The following is a 22,722-nucleotide window of genomic DNA, read 5'->3' as shown; positions in this document are numbered from 1 at the left end:
TCTAGGAAGACTGCAGTTTCTCAGGTCTTCCCACCCACCAGATTTTTGATTCAGTGGGCCTAGGTGGATGGGTCACAGGTATTTACAATTTGAACTAGCAGTCTCTTGATCATGATGCAGCTGGTTCTCATTTTGAGAAAACACTAAAAATAACCACTGGATAAAGGAAAGAAGCGTTCAATTTAAGATGCCATCTATCATTTGTGGGCCAGGAGAGGTATACTGTTCACGAAGTCTCGAATCCCTGAGATAAACCCACGCCGGCACTCTGCGGGGAGACCACCAGGCGGAACAAGCCCGCCGTAGCCCTGTGCTGCCCTGGAATCAGCCGGCACTGCCGAAGGGCCCGCCCCGCTAACTCCAGGCTCCGCCCCTCCCCCGACGGGCGGGCCGCCAACGACGCCCGAGCCGGAAGTGACGACGCCGGCGAGGCCTTTTGGGCGGGGTTTGGGACAGGCAGCTCCGGGGGCCGCGACTTCACATCGGAAACAAAACAGCGGCTGTTGGGGAAGAAACGTCGGTGGCTGGCGGCCGGCGGCGGCGAGGAAACAGTAGGTGCATGATGGGGCGTCCTGGGAGAGGAAGGCGTCCCTTACCCAGTGCAGACATGGGGCCGCGGGCGGGGTTCGGCTTTCTGTCTCCGCCGGAGCTACGGAGCGGGTGCCCTCGAGGATGAGAGGCGGGGCGCGGCCGGGCGGGGGCCGAGGAACCCCGCCTGGAAAACGATGGGGGGCGGCCAGTTTCTCGGTCACAGGGCTTGTCGCGGGGTCCGGTCGAAGAGAGATTCCCCTTTGGATCTTGGTCTGAAAATGTGGGTTTCCCGAAGACGGCTCAGAGCGCAGGTGCCTTGGGCCGGGATTGATCGTCTTGGAGTGGAGAAGGAGAAAAGAGGAAGCGCCTTGCTCTGGTTCTGGTTGAGCAACTGGTGAAACTCCGCGCCTTGTGCTTAAGAGTGTGTCCTCGTTCCCGAGAATCCAGGGGCACTAAGTTCCCTGTCTCACATTTGAGACGGAAAGCCGAGTCTGATGCCTTTGCCTTGATCGGGACTGTAACGAAGCATGTGTGGACAATGCTTTGCGTTTGTCTTCAGTATTTTTTCTTCCCTTGCGGATTATTTTTTTTAAATAGGTCTCTCTTGTAGGGAGGTAATTTAATAATTTTAAAAGCTTTGTTGGCCTGTTGTGGACAAAATTGAATAAAGTCTTCAAGGTTTAGTATGGAAGGTAAGAATAGTATACTTCATGGCAGAGCATTTGTAAAGTCGTAACAGTCTCTGAAGTTTGAGGCAAGGAGACATCAGATCTGGTTAAGAGAATGTCTATTTGACTTATCTTTTACAGTGGAAGGGTTTCAATCTTGGAGTTGAAGGGGAAGGAAGGCATTGTAATCAGAGGGCGTACCACAAACAGGGGCCTCTGGGTCTTAAATTAAGCGTCCAGCGACTCAGCCTGAACACTTAACTTTTATGAAGAGGATAAAAGAAGAAAGTAGATTGGCGCCTGCTGTATGTGTCTAATTTCAGTCACCAGCAAAAAGCCTATTTCAATTCTCCCTGGCCCGTCTGCAGAGTTCAACATACTTAAGCTTCCTTTTAAAAATAAGCCCTTACAGTGAAAAAGCCGATTTATTGAGCACATAGACCTCTTTGTCCACCCCCTCCTTAGCCTCCAACAAAAAATAGGCAGAGAAGTGGCATCAATCATCTGGCTTCCCCTTCTATTCCTGGCCTTTAGGTAGATGGCTTTTCCAGTTCTGGTATGCTTTCCTCTGAATGGTATAACTTATCACTGAATTTGAAGTTAATGGTCGCTACTAGAACAAGATTGCTGCATGAATTCCCAACTTTCCTATTCTTGGGAGAACTGGATGGTTGAAGTTGGATCGGATGTATCATCCTAGCAGGAAAGATGTAACATTTGCCTGTGACCAAGGCATATATGGTCCATTTCCTCTCTCTCAGATCCAGGTTCCCACCGTTTCTGCAGTGGGAGCACTGTTATTATACCACACTGTAGGGAGAGACTTATTTCTCTTGGGTATATTCTCAAAGATCTTTTCAAAGACTTCTTTTACTGCTTTTCCTTAATCTTATGGATGCCAGGCAGAATTGAAAGGTATTTTGAGTGTGGCACTGTTGTAATCAGAGCTTTGCTTTAGACACATTAATCTGGTAGTGGGGGCTAGAGAGGGTAAGAGAGAGGAGGTGACTCTTGCATAGTTCAAGCGAGATACAAAAGTTTGATTTTGGTTGGTGGTAGAGGCCTAGAAAGGAGAAATGTGAACAGGACGGGGCATCTGGTTTAGGAGCAAGGAATAAAGTGTAAAGTTGACCATGAGGTTTTGAACTTGGAGAAAGGAGGAGACTATCTCAGAAAAAAAAAAAGTAAGCTAGGAGGAAAGAATGCTAAAGAGGAAGATGAGGACGTTCTTTTGAAGTATCACTTGTGAAGTGCCAGCAGATGAAAATGTCCCATGGACAGGACTTGAGCTATAAACATGAGAGTCACTGAAATAGGTTTGCCCATTGACATTGGAGCAGTGGAGGAGACACCTAAGGGAAGTAAGGGGGCAAGGGAGCCAAGGATAGACCCTTAGGAATACTTACAATGAGGGGTAGGAGAAGGGTGCAGAGCCAGCTTAGGTATGGAAGGAGAACTTCGATAGTGCAGTGTCACAAAAGTGAGAAAGAGGGCGAAGCTTCAGGAAGGACAAGGTTGTCAGGGATTTTAAGTATTAGGTCTGGTGTAGAAGAAAGATTTAGGGCGGTGATATCTAATAGAAATGTAATACAAGTCACAAATGTAATTTAACTTTTTAAGTAAACACATTTTATAAAAAGGTAAAAAGAAACAGGTGAAATTAACGTTAATAATTTCTTTTAACCCAATCCAAAATATTTCCATATATAATCAATATAAAAATTTACTTGTCTATCTTCCCCACTAGATAGTAAGCTCCTTATGAAAACGGAAGCAATTTATGAATCAGTAGTAAACCCAGGACCTTTCTGGTGTGTAGAAAAAGCCTGACAAGTGTTTGTTGACTAAAGGGTATTAATGTTTGATTTTCACAATGCCTTGCACTGTTTCTTGTTTAAGGTGATCCAAGGCAAAAGACAGTGCAGAGTAATAACCAATGATTTACAAATTAATTACATGTAAGTAGTCATTTTTTTCATTAAAAATTAATTGTATTCTAACCATTTCCAAAGAGAATTTGATACTGTGACTTGGGATAATCATACCTTCTTCCTGGAGTTATTGAAATTAAATGTTCTTTAGGAAAAAGTCTTTATATTTATAGAAATGTTGATAACACAGAACCATAATCCCAATATTCACAATTCTGAAATCCAAACACCTCTGAGAATTGAAAGGTTTTTCTTAACTCATTTGACAACAAAATCTGACTTGAGCCAAGTTAGTCTTTGTTATGTGATTTAAGACTATTCACATTTTACTGTAGACTTTTATTGGACTCACTGTAGACTAATGTGTTTGATTTGGAGTTTCTGCCTAAGACCCTATGGGAGCATTATGTAATATATTGGATCTGCATCATTTTTTCTTTATAAAATTTAAAAAAATCTGGGTTCAGAAACACGTTTAGTCCTAAGGGATTCAGATAAGGGATTCTGAATTTGTATTTAAGTCCATGGTTGTTGTTCTTCATTGTATCCTCTGAGCCCACATAACCATAATTATTTAAAAACAAGTTGCCACAATGATAATCCGTAAAAGACCTCTGGAAAATTTGGTGGTTTAGAGCAGTTATTCTCACTCAAGGATCTCCTTCAGGGTACAAGGTCTGCAGGTCATCTGGGGCAACTCTGCTTTTCAAGTCTCATTCTTGGGTTGGACTGAAGGGGTAGTGGCCCTCCTTGGTAAGCTCTTCTCTAGGCTACAGCAGAAGTGCAAGAAGGCAAGAGCAATTGCACAGGTATAGTTCAAGTCTCTGGTTGTGCCACATCTGTTAAAATCCCATTGACCAAAGCAAGTCATGTGATTGTGCCCAAAAGCACGAGGTAGGGTAGTAGACTGCACTACTGTGAGGCCAAACAAATGACCAAACCAAGCCCATCATCACTTTAGAGAAGTATGCTTCTTCCCTGGGATGACAGGAGAGGGAATGAATATTTGCTGAATAATAATCTAATCTGCCACAGGTGGTACAGAGAAATGAAGTGAGACAGAAAGAGAAAAACAAAATCACCAAATAAAATATATCACTATTCTTGCTCTTTTTGGCATCTCTTAGTTTCACAAAGCCTCTTCTACGGCTGGGGAAATTATTTGTTCCTAGTCTGTTAAAAATTAGAGGAGTCTTCCCATGATGTAATTCCTAAAGTTTTACAGTATTTTAAAATTTTGATTATAGACTGCAATTTAGAGTTTGGTTACATTAACTGTTGGAATCCTACAATCCTATCCATATAATCAGAATTTGGGCTGCCTGACAAGAGAGATACTATTAAAGGAAGACCAAGGCTGGTTACATACACTTGTGGAAAAATAATAAATCACAAGCTTCTTTGCCACTTGAAAACAACTTGGTATTAAAATGCAGAGGCAGCAAAAAATATTTTTCTTTTGGTAGTTTCTTAAGCGAGAGACTAGGCAAGTGGCCAGAGTCATTAGAGCAAGCCACGAGCCCTTTCTGTTGGAGAAGATCATGATAACAAGTCTTATGAAGATGTTTACTTTTGTAGAATCCAAATTTTTTTCTCATTTATTTCCAAGAGTGAAGAAGGAAAATGGTATCAGTAGTCAGGTAGCCATGCTGTATAGGAATTTGGGGTTAGTTGTTAACCTTGGGATATTGTGAGAGACAAAAATGTACTTTTCTACCTGCTGTATAGGAATTTGGGGTTAGTTGTTAACCTTGGGATATTGTGAGAGACAAAAATGTACTTTTCTACCTGCGCTTCCTTGATTGAGATTTTTAATCAACTTATTTTTACATTCTAAACCCTGGTCCTGTGAAACTTTTTAACAGTGCTGTGGGTAGAAAGTTTTCTGGGCACACAGACTTTTCTATTCAACATATCTAAACTTTGAGATTGTTTGTAATTTTCCTATGTATATCTCTTTGTATGCATTATAATAGAAAGAAACCATCAGAGAAAGATTTCTTTTTCCTTTTCTCTGATTGAGCCAGTATCTTGAGATAAAGGAAATGGAAGGTAGTGAATTCAAGTGTCCTGCTGTGTAAGTCTTAGAAAGTCTTTAGCAGGTGGCCAGAGAGAGAAAACACCAGAATCTACTTCCATTCCTGCCCTCCTCTCCGTCTGCAAGCCAGGTCGCATGTAAGATCCTTACTTCCAGCAGCTATCTTTTCTTGTTCTCAGTGCTCTAAGCATGTAGTGTCTTTTGCCATGGCTGCCTGAACAGTGGGGTCATTGACCTTCTCAATGCAGACACCAATTGTTTTCAGCTGTTACTGGACTGAAATCCAATCTGGCTTTGCCTGCCCCTTTCTTTGTACCAACAGTGTTTGTTCACTAGTCCTGTCACCTCTGCCTCTGCTTCCTACGGAGCTTCCACGTAACAGCTATTCCAGGAAAGGCTATCCATTGGCATTATGATCTCCAGAGCATCAGGGAAGGAAAAGAACTTGGCTGGGTAATAGAAGGCCTGGGTTCTGGAGGATGCGCAAATTCCTTCACCTTACCTGAAGCTTAGTTCCTGTTGTATGAATGTGGATGCCTTTCCTCATGGGATTTCTCCCTCACTCCCTGCTTCCCTCCCTCTCTCTCTCTCTGCCTGCCTACCCCCTCTCTTCTTTCTTTTTGAATCAAATGGAATAATGGATGTGAAAAGTATTTTGAAAATAGTGTTGGGATATGCTAAAGTGACCACTGTATTATTGATGATTCTTACAAAATTTGTCTGAGAAAGCTCCAGTATGATTAGTTTGTACGGTTTCTTGTAGTTAAACAGATCATAGAAGGATAATGCTAAAAATGGAAACTACTTAAATTAAAATGACCAGATTCTCATTATAGTTTATCTTTTTTTTTTTTTTTGTTAAAGAAATACTAGTATTATATATTGGGGAATAACTTTAGTACTTCAGTTTTTAATTTACGGTTAGACCAGTTATTGAAGTTTAAGATCACACTTGCTTCTAAGCCATAGTTTTATTAGTGATAAAACTCATTATTTTTTTTTGTTGTACTTCAGTACTCATTACTGTAACCTCCTAGAAGGCAGGGTTAAGTTTTACACAAGCAGCAGCATTGCTTACTGAAAGTGTGACCTTGGGCAAGTTAGTTAACGTCTTTTTACCACATTGTTTTCAACTATAAAATGGGTAAAGTGAACATATCCTCTCAGTGTTGAAATCTGAGTTTTGCATGTAAGGGGACAGTCAATAAACTCTTAGTGAATGATCACCTGTAACTGCAATATACTTTGATTTTGCCTGTCAGTGCCCTTTCTTTCCCTTTGCCTTGATTTATTCGGCTAACACTATCTTGCTTGTTTTGTTTTTGAGGGGTCATATGAGATTATTAAATATAGATTTCTAAGGTTTTTTCCCATTATAGAGCTATACTTTAAATGTTATAGTAAAGACTTCAGAGCAGCCAGTAGATATAACTGATTGCAACTTTTTCTGTTTGATATCTTGTGGCATTTCCGGGTTAGCTGAGGTGATAGGTACTGTTCTAAATGTTTTTGTGGAAAGGAAGAGTGTAATTTTTGCCCTGTTTCCTAATCACTAATGCTACACTAACATAAAAGTTTCAACTGTGGAATTACTCTTAACAGTATATGAGGCTTAGGCCAGAACATTTAATTTGAATATTTATTGTACTTAGAAAATGTAACTAGTTTTTTGGACACTGACTCTTTTGGGTAATATAATATACATATTGCCAAGTCTTAATTTAAAAAATAGTGGAAATGGTATGAATAATCCTAAATAGAAGTTTACTCCCACAAAAGTCTATTTGAGTATTTTAATTGAAGTATAATAAAATATATAAATGCACATAGATCATAGACAGCTCTGTGATTTTCGCAAACTGAAATCCCTGTGTTATTAGCATTCAGATCAAGGAACAGCACATTAACCTGTTTCAGGAGCTTCCCCTGTGCCCCCTATCCAGGGAATAACCCCCCACTGTCACCACTGTTGTTCAGCATTGTACTGGAAGTTTTAGCCACAGCAGTTAGGCAAGAAAAAATAATAAAAGGCACCCAGATTGGAAAACAAGAAGTAAAACTTTCAGTGTTTGCAGATGGCGTGTTCCTATATGTAGAAAATCCTGAAAAATCTACAACAAAGCCACTGAAACTAATGAATGAGTTCAGCAAAGTGGTGGGATAAAAGATCAACACGCTAAAATCAGTAGTGTTTCAGTACATTAGTAATGGGCAATCTGAGGAGGAAATCAAGAAAAAAAGTTCTGTTTACAATAGCAACTAAAATTATCAGATATCTAGAAATAAATTTAACCAAGCATGTAAAGGACTTGCACACAGAAAACTACAAAACATTGCTAAAAGAAATCAAAGATTACCCAAATAAATGGAAGGACATTCCATGCGTATGGATTGGAAGACTAAATATTGTTAAGATGTCAATTCTGCCCAAAATGATTATAGATTCAATGCAATCCCAATCAAAATTCCAACATCCTACTTTGCAGAAATGGAAAAGCCAATCATTAGATTTATTTGGAAGAGCCTCAAACAACCAAAAACATCTTGAGGAAGAACAAAGAAGTTGGAGGACTCACACTTCCTGAGTTTAAAACTTATTACAAAGCTATAGTAGTCAGAACAGCATGGTACTGGCACAAGGATAGATATATAGACCAATGGAATCAAGTGGCCAATTGATTTTTGATAAGGCTGCCTTGTCCACTAAATTGGAAAAGAATAGTCTTTTTAACAGTGGTGCTGGGAGAACTGGATGTCCGTATATAAAAGAATGAAAGAGGACCCTTATCTTACACCATATACAAATATTGGATCAAAGATCTAAATATAAGAACCAGGACTGTAAAACTCCTAGAAGAAAATATTGGGAAGTGTGCCAGTTGGGATATATTATGTCCTTCAAAAAGCCATGTTCTTTGATGCAATCTTGTGGGGTCAGATGTATTAGTGTTGATTAGATTGTAATTCTTTGATTGAGTGTTTCCATAGAGATGTGACTCACATCAACTGTGAGCAAGATCTCTGATTGGATAATTTCCATGGAGCTGTTACCCCACCCGTTCAGCGTGGGTCTGAATTAAATCACTGGAGCCATATTAAAAGCTGACAAACAGAAGGAACTCAGAGCAACTGAGAGTGACATTCTGAAGAGGAGCTGCATCTAAGAGAGGACAGAATGCCCCAAGAGCAACATTTTGGAGAACGCCATTTTGAAACACAACCTGGGAGCAAGTGGACGCCAGCCACGTGCCTTCTGAGCTAACAGAGGTTTTCTGGACACCATCGGCCATTCTTCTGTGAAAGTACTAATTCTAGTTTGCTAATGCTGCCATTAAGCAAAACACCAGAAATGGATTGGCTTTTATAAAAGGGGTTTATTTGGTTACAAAGTTACAGTCTTAAGGCCATAAAGTGTCCAAGGTAAGTCATCACCAGTCAGGTACCTTCACAGGAGGATGGCCAATGGTGTCTGGATAACCTCTGTTAGCTGGGAAGGTACGTGGCTGGCGTCTGCTCCAGAGTTCTGGTTTCAAAATGGCTTTCTCCAAGGACATTCCTCTCTAGGCTGCAGTTCCTCAAAAATGTCACTCTTAGTTGCTGTTGAGGCATTTTTCCTCTCTTAGCTTCTCCAGAGCAAAAGTCTGCTTTCAACGGCCATCTTCAGACTGTCTCTCATCTGCAGCTACTCTCTCAGCTTCTGTGCATTCTTCAAAGTGTCCCTCTTGGCTGTAGCAAGCTCGCTCCTTCTGTCTGAGCTTGTATAGTGCTTCAGTAAACTCATCAAGACCCATGCTGACTGTGCGGGGCAACACCTCCACAGAAACTATCCAATCAGAGTCATCACCCACAGTTGGGTGGGGCTCATCTCCGTGGAAACACTCAAAGAATTACAATCTAATCAACACTGATACATCTGCCCACACAAGATTACATCATAGATAATGGCGTCTTGGGGAACATGATGTATTCAAACTGGCACAGTACCCTATGGTTAACACCTTAGCTTGGACACTTTTATGGCCTTAAGACTCTAACTTTGTAACCAAATAAACCCCCTTTTTAAAAGCCAATCCATTTCTGGTGTTTTGCATTCCAGCAGCATTAGCAAAGTGGAACAGATTTTGGTACCAGAGAAGTGGGGTGTTGCTGAGCTTGCAAATACCAAACATGTTGGAATGGCTTTTTAAATGGAGAAGGGGAAGATTTTGGAAGAGTTGTGAGGAGCTTGATAAAAAAGGCCTAAATTGCTTTGAAGAGACTGTGGAAATATGGACTCTAAAGATACTTTTGATGAGGCCTTAAGCAGAAATGATGAATTTGTCATTGCAAACTGGGAGAAAGGTGACCCTTGTTTCAAAGTGGTGGAGAATTTGGCAAAGTTGAGTCCTGGTGTTGGATGGAAGGCAGCATTTGAAAACGACTAGCTGGGATACTTAGCTGAGGAAATCTGCAAACTACATGTGGAGGATATAGCCTGGCTTCTACTTGCAGCTTATAGTAAAATGTGACAGGACAGAGATCAGCTGAGAAATGAACTCTTGGGTGCAAAGAAACCAGAAACTGATAGTTTGGAAAATTCTGGGTTTCCAAAATGTGAGATCCCAGAGGCTACAGCCCCATATGTGGATTTAACCAAACATGGAACCTGACCGCCATTTCAGTACAAGCCAGGATTAGAGATGGAGTTATCCAGAAGGGATTTGTGGAAAGTCCTGTTGTCTCAAGGTTTTGACCCCTGTAAACTTCATGCCAAGCCAACGAGATTTTTGCAAAATCTGTATAAACAGAGCCACTGCCAGTCTGGATTGGAGGAGATGAAAAAGGAACAAATAGACGGAAAAATTTCTTCAAATAAAGAGCTATGGAGATTGAGGTCTGGAGTCAAAAGGTCTTGGACAGGGAGAACGGAAGGGCCCATGCATGTGGAAAGTGCAGGCCTTCCACCTGGATGTTCAGGAAGGGTGCTGCCACCCCAGGCCCTGGAGACGGTGGAACACATTCCTCGGGGATTGAGGAGAGCCTGGCCACCACCCCACTGTTCAGAGAGGGGAGAGCCTTTGCCCCGCAGAAGCAGCGTCCGGATGGTGCTCCGATGTTTGAGGAAGGTGGGGCCGAGAAGGTGGTCTCTCCAATGTGTGGATACGTTCGAGCACTCATCCCAGCGTTTGGAGAAAAAAGGGCTGCCACATAGGCCCTTGGAAAGGGTTGGACTCCCGCAGCACTCTCAAGCCTCAAGGATACAACGTCCTTCTGTGAATGACTCTCAGATTTTGAAATCCAATGGAGTTTGCCCTGAGGGTTTTAGGAAGTGTTTTGATCCCTTAAACCCTGTTTTCCTTACTATTTCTCCTTATGGCAATGGGAATGTTTATCCTATGAATGTCCCTCCTTTGTATATTGGAAGCAGATAACTTGTTCTGAGTTTCACAGGTCTACAGCAAGAGGGGAATTTTGCCTTAGGACAGACCACACCTGTAACTGATTTTAATGGGATCTTGTACTTAACTATTGTAACTGAAATGATTTAAGTTGCTGTGATATTGTGATGGGATGAATGTATTTTGTGTATGGAAAGATCATGTCGTTTTGGGGTCCAGGTGGTAGAATGTGCCAGTTTGGATGTATTATGTCCCCCAGAACGCCATGTTCTTTGATGCAATCTTGTGGGGACAGATGTATTAGAGTTGATTATATTGTAATTCTTTGATTGAGTGTTTCCATGGAGATGTGACTCAATCAGCTGTGAGCAAGATCTCTGATTGGATGATTTCCATGGAGATGTTACTCCGCCCATTCAGCGTAGGTCTGAATTAAATCACTGGAGCCACATAAAAAGCTGACAAACAGAAGGAACTCAGAGCAACTGAAAGTGACATTTTGAAGAGGAGCTGCATCTAAGAGAGGACAGAATGCCCCAAGATCAACATTTTGGAGAACGCTGTTTTGAAACACAACCTGGGACAAATGGACACCAGCCATGTGCCTTCTGAGCTAACAGGTTTTCCAGACACCATTGGCCATTCTTCTGTGAAGGTACCCTATGGTTGATGCCTTAGCTTGAACACTTTTGTGGCCTTAAGACTGTAACTTTGTAACCAAATAAACCCCCTTTATAAAAGCCAATCCATTTCTGGTGTTTTGCGTTCTGGCAGCATTAGCAAATTGGAACAGGAAGCATCTTCAGGATCTTGTGTTAGTCAGTGGTTTCTTAGACTTTATACCTAAAGCACAAGCAACAAAAGAAAAAATAGGTAAATGGGACCTCATCAAAATTAAAAACTTTTGTGCCTCAAAGGACTTTATCATGAAAGTGAGATGACAGCCTACTCAATGGGAGAAAATATTTGGAAACTACATATCCAATAAGGGTTTAATATCCAGAATATAAAAAGAAGGCCTGCAGCTCAACAATAAAAAGACAAACAACTCGATTAAAAATGGTAAAAAGACTTGAGTAGACATTTCTTCAAAGAGGATGTACAAATGGCCAAAAGTACAAGAAAAGATTCTCAGCATCATTAGCTATTAGGGAAATGGAGATCAAAACCACAGTAAGATACCATTTCACACCCTCTAGAATGGGTACTATTAATAAAATAGAAAATGAAAAGTGTTGAAGAGGATGTGGAGAAATAGGGACACTTATTCACTGCTGGTGGGAAAGTAAAATGGTGCAGCTGCTGTGGAAGACAGTTTGACAGTTCCTCAGAGAGCTAAGTATAGAGTTACCATATGACTTGGAAGTCCCACTACTAGGAATATATCCAAAAGAATTGAAAGCAGGGACTCAAACAGATATTTGCTAATCAATATTCATAGCAACATTATTCACAATTGCCAAAAGATGGAAGCAACCCAAGTATCCATAAATGGATGAACAGATAAATAAAATGTGGCGTATACATACAATGGAATATTATTCAGCTTTAGAAAGGAATGAAGTTCTGATTCATGTGAAACATATATGAACCTCGAAGACATCATGTTGCGTGAAATAAGCCAGACACAAAAGGGCAAATATTGTATGATCTCACTGCTTTGAAATCATTAGAATAAGCAAACTCATGAAGTCAGAATCTAGAACATAGGTTACCAGGGGCTGTACTGGGGGTAGATAATAGGGAGTTAATATTTAAATTATACAGAATTTCTGTTTGGGTTGATTGTAAAGTTTTTGGAAATGCGTGGTAATCCACTGGGTGATCCAAATGGATTCTTAATGTATTTAACAGCACTGAATTGTATATGTAAATGTAGTTAAAAGGGGGAAATTTTGGTCATATATATGTAATAGAATAAAAATTGAAAGATCAAAATAGGACTGTATGACACAATGAACCCTATTGTAAATGATGGACTATAGTTAATAGTACAATTGTAAAAATGTTCTATCATGAATACCATTTATTAATTAGATTGCCACTTTGGAAATGCAAGCAGATTTTTCCAACTATATATATTTTTTAAAGTTTTATTCACATATACAGTCCGTCCTAAGTATACAATCAGTGGCTCCTGGTGTATTCACATAGTTATGAATGCAGGCATTCTTCCTTCAGACAGTCTTAATTATCATGTGCCATCTTTTAAAAAAAAAATAAATTGTATTTTTCACAGGCTTTCGTCAGTTTAAGAAACATTTACTTGAACTTGAACATGATTATATAACAAGTATAAGTGACAAAAACAGGTTTAGGAACAAAGGCAATCAACATTTGTTAAATATTTAACATCTGTTCACCTGTATTTTGAAGGATTTCTATGAAAAGGAAAGTTAAAGTCGTAAAGAATCAGCTGATGGGAATTGAAGTCAACAAGCAAATGGGATTGTGGTCCCAGGAGGGTGAACTCTGGCCAAGAGAGTGATGCACAGAAATAAGGCTGTGCCAGGATACAAAAGAGTTTTGATGCTTGCCTTGGCTCTGCCTAACTGATTATGGATGTAAAGCAAGGCACTGAACTACTCTGGGTGGCCTTCTGCTTTTGTAAAATAGGTATATTTCCTGTTCTTCTTGCCTTGGGACATCATGGTAAGGATAAAATAGAGATGACAAAAAAATTTGCAAACTTAAAAACACTAGACAAAATTTTATGGATGTATAAAAATGAGGTTGCATTGGTCAGCATAGAAAAAGGACAGTTATGAAGACGTGCCTTATGATCTTTCAGCAACCTTTGCTTTAAATCTGATGTCATTAAGTCTCTTCATGAGTGAAAAGTATTTGGTTTTAGAAGTACACCTCGTTACCAAGGAGCTACCATGAACTGATGATAAATTTGTTAGTCCAAGGTCATTGGCAAATTATTACATTTGTGGTTTACAGATTTGTCTTATGAGAATTTTGTTGGTGTGAATGGATTTACTAGGATTGAACCAACTTTGAGTGACCTGGTAAAATCCTATTTCATTTCTAATCTGGGAGCCTGCAAGTGACAGCAGCCCCTGAGGTCCTTAGAAGGCTTGACCTGGAGGAGAACACATGAAAGACAGGGATTTTTCCCCTTCCCCAAATAAAAGTATTATGTTATTTTGTTTTTTATATTAGAGAAGTTGTAGGTTTCCAAAAAAATAATGCAGAATATACAGAGTTCCCCAACAATTTTTTCTATTAGTAATGCTTTGCATTAGTTTGGTGCCTTTGTTAAAATTGATGAAATAATATTATTATAATTATACTATTAACTGTAGTTCACACTTTACATTAGGGTTCACTGTTGGTGTTTATTTTTCTATGGTTTTTCTTTTTAATTTTTATTCTAGTTGTATTTATAATCTAAAATTTCCCAAGAAGGGTTTATTTTTGCTGAATGTAATTTATGAAAGTGTTCAAAAATAAAAGTAATGCACAAAGAACTGTTTTCTGTTTCCCTTTTCAGAATCTCAAGAAGCATTGTGTTCTGTGAAAAGTATTTCTATACAGTTGCTCCAATGACAGAGATACCTGCACCTTTATCCTACTTCCAGAATGCACAGATGTCTGAGGACAACCACCTGAGCAATACTGTACGTAGCCAGGTACAGTGTCAGCCTCTGAAACTGCCCTTGTCATACAGAGAGGGCTGAGCAGGCTTTGTTTACTTCACCAAATTATCTATATTGAACTTCAACTGAGGATAAAGCTTTGTACCCTTCGGTGCTGGGAACACAAAGGTATTTAAGACCTGGGTGTTGATATGGTTACTCCCTGGCTCAAATGTCTTCTCCTTTGTTGAAGCTTCCTCCACCTTCCCAGGTGTACAGTACCTCAGAGTTGCATAGTTTTATTATTGTACCTCTTTTGCTCTCATTCTTCTGCAGACTGAGCTCTCGACGGGAGCCTTGTCTTAATTAAACTTTTTCTTTTATACTTCTTATCCAAGTATAGTATGCATACATTTTATTTACTTTTATTTTTTCAGTACCTGGCATGGTTCCTGACAGTGCTCAGTCAGTAAGTGTTCATTGACAGATGATTGTACATTGATGAACGCAAGACCAATTGTAGAAGTTCTGAGTTCAAAGGAGGGAATTGGGAAAGGGGTGTAATCCATGGCATAGGGCACAGCAATTCCACTGCCACACAGACATCAAACCTGGGCCTGCCACCCTGTTAGCTATTCATTACAGAGAGAATGCAGACTCCGCAGATCACCTGTGAGATGCTAGAGAATTGGTAGGATTTTTAGAGAGGGAGCCAGTATGGGGGAAAACACAAGGCCAAATTTAAACTATGAAGGCTGCCTTGGAGGATGGGTGTGGTTCGAGTTCCTCTGTTTGGACCAGAGGTAGAGCTAGGAACCACCCTCCCATTTTATACCCTACCCCTCACTCACTGCTTCCTCAGTGCTATCTGTGGACCCCGGGGTCTGCTCTCACTCTTCTCCCAGATGGCTCCCTTCTTCACTTTCTTTATGAGGTACCTTATCAGTGAGGTCTTCCCTATAGAAAATAGAAACCTTCCTCAGCTCCCTGCGTCAACCCAGCACCCTCTATCCCCTTAGTGCACTTTACTTGGACGTAGCACGTGTCGGTATTTCTGGCATTCTGTATTTACTTGTCGATTACTTTACCTGCCTCTCCCTACTGTTTGTAAGCTGCTTGAGGTCAGGGTCATTATCTGCTTTGTTCACAGCTGTATCCTCAACTCCAAGAACAGTGCTAGAACTCTATGTTGTTAATATAGTAATATTTATATCCCTCATGCTCAGGTTTTTTTCCTGCCTTTTTTTTTCTTTAATTCCTAAATGACTGATAAGTTGAAGTGAAAGGGTGCTCCAGAGGATGTAGATTGATACAGGATTTTTGTTGTTAATTGCATGTGTTTCATGGTTTAGTTTTAGCCAGTTTAGTGCTAGTGTTCTCAGGGGTATCTTCTAGTCCTATTAGGGGAGTACTATGAAGAAAATCAGGCTTGATTTCTTTGTTTAGTTTTACTATGCTATTAATAATTTGATGTCAAATAAGTTTCCTTAAAAATGCCTTCTATGATTTATAAAAATCTTCTGTATATATTCTCATTTAAATGTTCCATTTACCATGGATAGTTATACTGATTTTGCAGTTTAAATATTTATTCAAGATCAGATAGGAAATTAAATGACAAACCTGGAACTTAAAACTATGCTTTCTCATTCCAAATCTCCTATGTGCTTTCAGTTCTTCCTACTGTCTCTTCAGAAACATGTTATGGTACTGAGAGCAGATAAGTATGAAAAAACTCTGGGGAAGAAAAACACCAAGTCTCTGTGTTCATTTTTTTACTGATATACTTTTAAAAAATTCCAAAGAAAGAGGAAAAGAATCTCATTGTTAAGTTTTTTTAGTTATAAAGAATCCACTGTAAATGTTGTGAATGATTATGAAAGATGGGAGTAGGTCCAAATTTAAATTAGACATAGATGACTGTTTTTGTGGAGTAACTGAAAGCAGCTCTTCTACTTTAGCTCTTCAATAGTGGATTTATTAAATACAAAGCACAGTAAGACAAGCTTCTGCAGTCATAAATAATCCTTATCAGCATTATTTTTTCCTTTTATGTTCACTGGCTAGCTTATCTTTCCACACTAAAGGAAAGAAAACTAACCTATTGTCTTCAGTGTGCCAGACTCTGTGCCAGTTAATGTCACAAGCTTGTGATTTTAGGGCCTTGCATTTTGGGGGCACACACCGTAAGTGAGCAGTTTCCCCTCTGCATTCCCCTCCTTGGAATATCTATGTGAATATATACACAAGAGTACACAAACATGCTATTTTACATTAATACACAAAAAAAGAAAAGATTCACTTAACCTGTTTTTAAAACTGGAAAGACAGTGAATAACCTCCCTATAGACTATTCAAAGAGTAATATACTCATCTCTTCCTCCAAGGTCAGGAGCACCCCTAGTCTTGAACAAATATCATGAGACATCTTTGAGTTTGGGAAAGAGTAAGAGGGTATCAAGATAGTGAAAACTGTCCACAAAACACTGAAGAATTGGCATTTAGGGGTTTTGACTGAATGACATAAAAATAGGCACCCCAAAGGAAATACTTAGCTTTGATCCAGTTGTAATTTAAAGCAAATTTGTGTGTAAATTTGTCTCATTTAATTTCTTAGTACTTCACCCACCTGTAAAATTAGATGATTAACTAGATAATGTCAAGTTCTCTCCCAACTCCAAAGTTTTGATATGAGCAGAGGTTAGGGTGACCCGGATCCCAGTTCAGGACTGAGGGGTTCCTGGAATGCACGACTTTGGGCTTTAAACCTGGGACAGTCCTGGGCAAATAGGGACAAGTTGAATATCCTACCAGAAGTATAATGAACTTGAAATAATTTTGGATCTGACTAACCAAGTCTTAATCAATTAGTTGACTTCTTTGTATAACTTGTAGTACTGTTACAGTGCTACATTGTCATTGTTGAAGTAGACGATAACATTTAAAGGCATGTTTCTCCATTCCAGAGGTCAGGTGTTGTCTTTAGCTTCATTTCTTCAAGCCTTAGTAGATACTATATAAAATGATACTCTTCTAGCAATGCTACTATAGCCCAGAAAGTAGTTTTTCCTTTTGTGGCCTGCTATGAATAATCTCATTCACAGTGAGGGGAGTTTAAGTTTGATGAGAGTAGTCAAGACATAAAAACAGGTTGTTGTTTTTTCTAAACCCAAATGTTTATTTCTCAGATTTTTATTATGTGCTATTTCAAGCGTGTACAGAAAAGTATGGCAAATGGTATAATGAGCACCCATATACCTACCACCCAACTTTATTAAACTTTGACATCTTGTCTTATTTGCTTTGTATACCTTGTTTTACGAAGTTTTTACACGAAGCCTTTTATATTTCTATTATATGTTAATCCTACACTAAACAAAACCCTAACTAAACAAAACCAAATTTTGGATGTAATTTGGAAAGAGAGACTAGTTACATAACCAGTAACAACAACAATAAAATGCAGATATAATTGAAGTGCCTCCCTCACTCCATTCCCCAGATGTTTATTGGCCATCTGAGTTTCCTCTTTTGTGATTTGACTATTCATGTTCTTTGTCCATTTTTCTATCGGGTTGAATTTGGTGTTTATCATTCTCATACAGCTTTTAAATGCTTACTGTAAGTATTTATGTGTACAAACAACATATAATATTATTTTGCCTGCTTTAAAACTTTATATAAATAGCATCATACCTTAAGAAAGCATGTGTGTGTATACATGTGTATGTAAAAGTTTTAGAAGTTCATGTTATAGATTCATGTTACATGTTTTTGGAGTTTATATATAGATACATGTAGCTCTAGTTCATTCATTTTCTCTTATATGAATATATTTAAAAGTATCTATTCTGTTCACAAATATTTGGTTAATCTCAATTTTTTGTAATAGTGCTGCAGTGGTATTCTAATTTACTAATTTTGTATGCATTTGTGAGTTTCTCAAAGGGAACTGCCATATTTGGGTATGTGGATCTTAAACTATATTAGGGGTTCCTAGAATGCTTTCTAAAGTATTATACGTTAACAGTGTATGGCAGTTTCCATTGCTTTACATCCTTGCCAGTTCTTGGAATTGTCTGTCTTATTTCATGTCAACCTGATGTGTGAAATGAGATCTCATGTTATTTTAATTGTATTTCTCACTAATAAGGTTGAACATTGTTGTTGTTGTTGTTATGTTTACTGGCCATCTGAGTTTCTTCTTTGGTGATTTGCCTATTCACATTCTTTGCCCATTTTTCTATCGGGTTGTCTTTTTTCTTATTGATTTTGTAAAAATATAATAAGTTATATGTATTTATGGTGCATAGTTTAAATGTTTTTAGTAGGTGAATACTTTCCTTTTAAAAATTAAATTTATTTGCATTTTTCAATTAAAAATAGTTTAAGAAAAAAGAATAGTATAGATTAACAGCCCTGAATATGAAAAAAGCTTTTCCATATCTTATAAAGAAAGACTAAGCTAAACTATCCTGGAAACTGCTGTATACTCAGCTAATGTCATTTGCTCCATCATTGTCTTATATTGATTCCAGAAAGGAAAAAGATTGGTGTTCTCAGTGACTTTCCACTTTCATTTTCCAAATTTCTATAATATAGTTGTCTCATGATTTAAAAGAAAAGATATTTTATAAAAGGAAATATTTGAATGCGAAGAAAGATTGCAGAAGAGCAGTATGCTACCTGAGGAAAATCTGGGGAAAGAGGACAAGCATTCAGGGTTCTCCTTGGTGACTGACAATAGTGGGGGAATCAGAACAGCTGATATGAAAGAAACAAAATATGCCTGATAGCATGTGGCATTTCAGAGCACCACCTAAACTGGAAATTGGAGTTTATAATATGACCTCATCATCAATAAAAGCTTCAGTTATATTTGTTCATCTCCATTTTAAAAGAGTGAAATGTTTACCATGTATTATAAAAATTTTTCTTCAAAAATATTAAAAAATTTTGGACTTACCCTTTAAGCTTTGATTAGCTGGAAAACTAACCTGTATGAAACAAATTAATTCCTGCTGATGCCAGATGAGATGGTTAACACGTTGCATTATTTCTCACCTTTTCACTTGTTAGTTTTTTACACTTTTAGGTTTGTTTACCCCATCTTGGTTGTAAATTCCCTGAAGGCAAAACTTTAACTGCCTTGTAAACTGAAGGCAGTTTCTGAGCTGCTTTTAGAGTTTTTGGTCACCCAGTATCTCTAAACCAGTTGGACACAAATCTCCCAGCAAAAGAACAAAGGAGTTTTTGGCCTTTTTTCAGATGTTAGTAAGAGAAATTAAAAAATTTTGTGTCTGCAAATTAAAGTCCAAAGTAAATCTAACCAGTTGCTTAAGAACTGTAGCTTTGGTTTAAGAGATTCCTGGGCTCTCTGTTCTGGACACACTTAGCCAGCTCACATCGCTGCTCTAGCTGCCAAGTTAAATCTGCATTGCTCTCTCTTGATTTTTATGTAGAACAGCTTTCAGAAGATTGCCTGGCATGGCACAGGAGCCAAGTGGAGAATCTGTTTTACTTTATTTTTGTCGGGAATGTTGTCTTGCTTCCTTAGAGATAGCATTCAGTTTACGATTTCACTTCTTTCCATTAGTTTACCCTCCACTTCTAGCTGGAAGCTAGCGTGGACTTCACGTTTGTTTTTGCAGTTGGTTGGCTAGATCTAGTTAGGGACTGGAGACCAGGGGCAAACTGACTAATGATTCAGCTGTATCTGACAAACGGCAGTTTACAAGTTGCAAAATGAAGTTCTTTATTTCCTAAATATATTTTATAAGTTGGATATTGAAGTAGCCCTAACAAGAATATTATCTGAGTATTTTTTCTACAGCTTATGATCTATCATAATTCTTTTATTTATTTATTTATTTTTCATTTTTATTGAGATTGTTCAGATACCATACAATTATCCAAAGATCCAAAGTGTGCAATCACTTGCCTCTGGGTACCCTCATACAGCTGTGCATCCATCACACTTAATTTTTGTTCAGTTTTTAGAAACTTTTCATTACTCCAGACAAGAAATAAAGTGAAAGATGAAAAAAAGAAAAGGAAACTCTAATCCTCCCCTATCCCTAACCAACCCCCCTCAATTGTTGACTCGTAGTATTGGTATAGTACATTTATTGCTGTTTATGAAAAAATGTTGAAATACTACTAACTGTAGTATATAGTTTGTAATAGGTATATAGTTCTTCCCTATATGCCCCTCTATTATTAACTTCTAATTGTATTGTCATACATTTGTTCTGGTTCATGGAAGCGATTTCTAGTGTTTGTACAGTTGATCATGGACATTGCCCACCATAGGATTCAGTTTTATACATTCCCATCTTTTGACCTCCAACTTTCCTTTTGGTGACATATATGACTCTGAGCTTCCCCTTTCCACCTCATTCACACACCATTCGGCGCTGTTGGTTATTCTTACATCATGCTACCGACACCCCTGTTCATTTCCAAACATTTAAGTTCATCCTAATTGAACATTCTGCTCATACTAAGCAGCCACTCCCCATTCTTAAGCCTTGTCCTATATCTTGGTACCTTATATTTCATGTGTATGAGTTTACATATTATAATTAGTTCCTATCAGTGAGACCCTGCAATAGTTGTCCTAATGTGTCTGGCTTACTTCACTCAGTATATTGCCCGCGAGATTTTGTCATCAACCCATTTTTTTAAATATGGTTTTGTTCACACCCCATACATTCCATCCCAAGTAAATAATCGATGGTTTTCTGCATGGTCATACATTTATGTGTTCACCACCTTCACCACTATCTATATAAGAGCATCTACATTTCTTCCACAAGGCAGGAGGGAGAGTCAAAGAAGGTAGAGAGGCAAAAGAAAGAGGGAAAAAAAAAATGACAGCTAGGAAGCAGCAAAAGGAAAAATAACCTTAAATCAAAGTAGAATAAAGAATCAGACAATACCACCAATGTCAAGTGTCTAACATGCCTCCCCTATCCCCCCCTCTTATCTGCATTCACCTTGGTATATCACCTTTGTTACATTAAAGGAAGCATAATACAATGATTCTATTAGTTAGTCTCTAGTTTATGCTGATTGCATCCCTCCCCCAATGCCTCCCCATTTTTAACACCTTGCAAGGTTGACATTTGCTTGTTCTCCCTCGTAAAAGAACATATTTGTACATTTTATCACAATTGTTGAATACTCTAGATTTCACCAAGTTACACAGTCCCAGTCTTTATCTTTCCTCCTTTCTCGTGGTGTCTCACATGCTCCCCACCTTCCTCTCTCAATCGTATTGATAGTTACCTTTGTTCAGTGTACTTACATTGTTGTGCTTCCATCTCCCAAAATTGTGTTCCAAACCACGCACTCCTGTCTTCTATCACCCTGTAGTGCTCCCTTTAGTATTTCCTTTAGTGCAGGTGTCTTGTTCACAAAGTCTCTCATTGTCTGTTTGTCAGAAAATATTTTGAGCTCTCCCTCATATTTGAAGGACAGCTTTGCTGGATATAGGATTCTTGGTTGGCGGTTTTTCTCTTTCAGTATCTTAAATATATCACACCACTTCCTTCTTGCCTCCATGGTTTCTGCTGAGAGATCCGCACATAGTCTTATTAAGCTTCCTTTGTATGTAATGGATCACTTTTCTCTTGCTGCTTTCAGGATTCTCTCTTTGTTTTTGACATTTGATAATCTGATTATTAAGTGTCTTGGCGTAGGCCTATTCATATCTCTTCTGTTTGGAGTACGCTGCGCTTCTTGGATCTGTAATTTTATGTCTTTCATAAGAGATGGGAAATTTTCATTAATTATTTCCTCTATTATTGCTTCTGCCCCCTTTCCCTTCTCTTCTCCTTCTGGGACACCAATGATACATACATTATTGTACTTTGTTTCATCCTTGAGTTCCCGGAGACGTTGCTCATATTTTTTCATTCTTTTCTCCATCTGCTCCTTTGCGTGTGGGCTTTCAGGTGTTTTGTTCTCCAGTTCCTGGGTGTTTTCTTCTGCCTCTTGAGATCTGCTGTTGTATGTTTCCATTGTGTTTTTCATCTCTTGTGTTGTGCCTTTCATTTCCATAGATTCTACTAGTTGTTTTTTTGAACTTTTGATTTCTGCCGTATATATGCCCAGTGTTTCCTTTACAGCCTCTGTCTCTTTTGGAATATCTTCTCTAAACTTTTTTGATTTGATTTAGCATTAGTTATTTAAATTCCTGTATCTCAGTAGAAGTGTACATTTGTTCCTTTGACTGGGCCATAACTTTGTTTTTCTTAGTGTAGGTTGTAATTTTCTGTTGTCTAGGCATGGTTTCCTTGGTTATCCAAATCAGGTTTTCCCAGACCAGAACAGGCTCAGGTCCCAGAGGGAAGAAATATTCAGTATCTGGTTTCCCTGAGGTTGTGTCTTAGAAAATTGCTCCACCCTTTGATGCCTCGGGTCACTGTGCTTTTCTGCCCAGCAGGTGATGCCTGTTAGCCTATAATTCTTGACTGGTGTGAGGAGGTATGGCCATGTTCCCCCAGGCTCTGGGGTCTGGTTCTGAATGGAAAGGGCCCCACCCCTTTCCTCCTAGAGAAGACAGACCCCCTAGGTGGAGGTCATTAG

General features: G+C 38.8%; 1 protein-coding gene across 5 annotated transcripts in view; it reads left to right on the top strand.

The window, feature by feature from the left end:
• The first annotated feature begins 439 nt into the window (after positions 1–439).
• Positions 440–22,722, top strand: part of PSEN1 (presenilin 1) — a 105,908-nt gene continuing 83,625 nt past the window's right edge. The window contains exons 1-2 of one of the 5 annotated variants that reach the window (XM_037832361.1): positions 440–551; positions 14,046–14,184. In XM_037832361.1, coding sequence (XP_037688289.1) covers positions 14,098–14,184 — 87 coding nt within the window. In that variant the 5' untranslated portion in view covers positions 440–551; positions 14,046–14,097. Of the gene's footprint in view, positions 552–2,919; positions 3,158–14,045; positions 14,185–22,722 lie in introns of those variants that run through there. The other 4 variants (XM_037832359.1, XM_037832360.1, XM_037832363.1 and 1 more) reach the window with 4 other exon arrangements.

Source organism: Choloepus didactylus, chromosome 4 (genome assembly GCF_015220235.1).
Source record: "Choloepus didactylus isolate mChoDid1 chromosome 4, mChoDid1.pri, whole genome shotgun sequence".
NCBI classification, from domain to species: Eukaryota; Metazoa; Chordata; class Mammalia; order Pilosa; family Megalonychidae; genus Choloepus; species Choloepus didactylus.
Note: the sequence above shows the minus strand (reverse complement) of the source record. Positions and strands in the feature narration are given on the sequence as shown.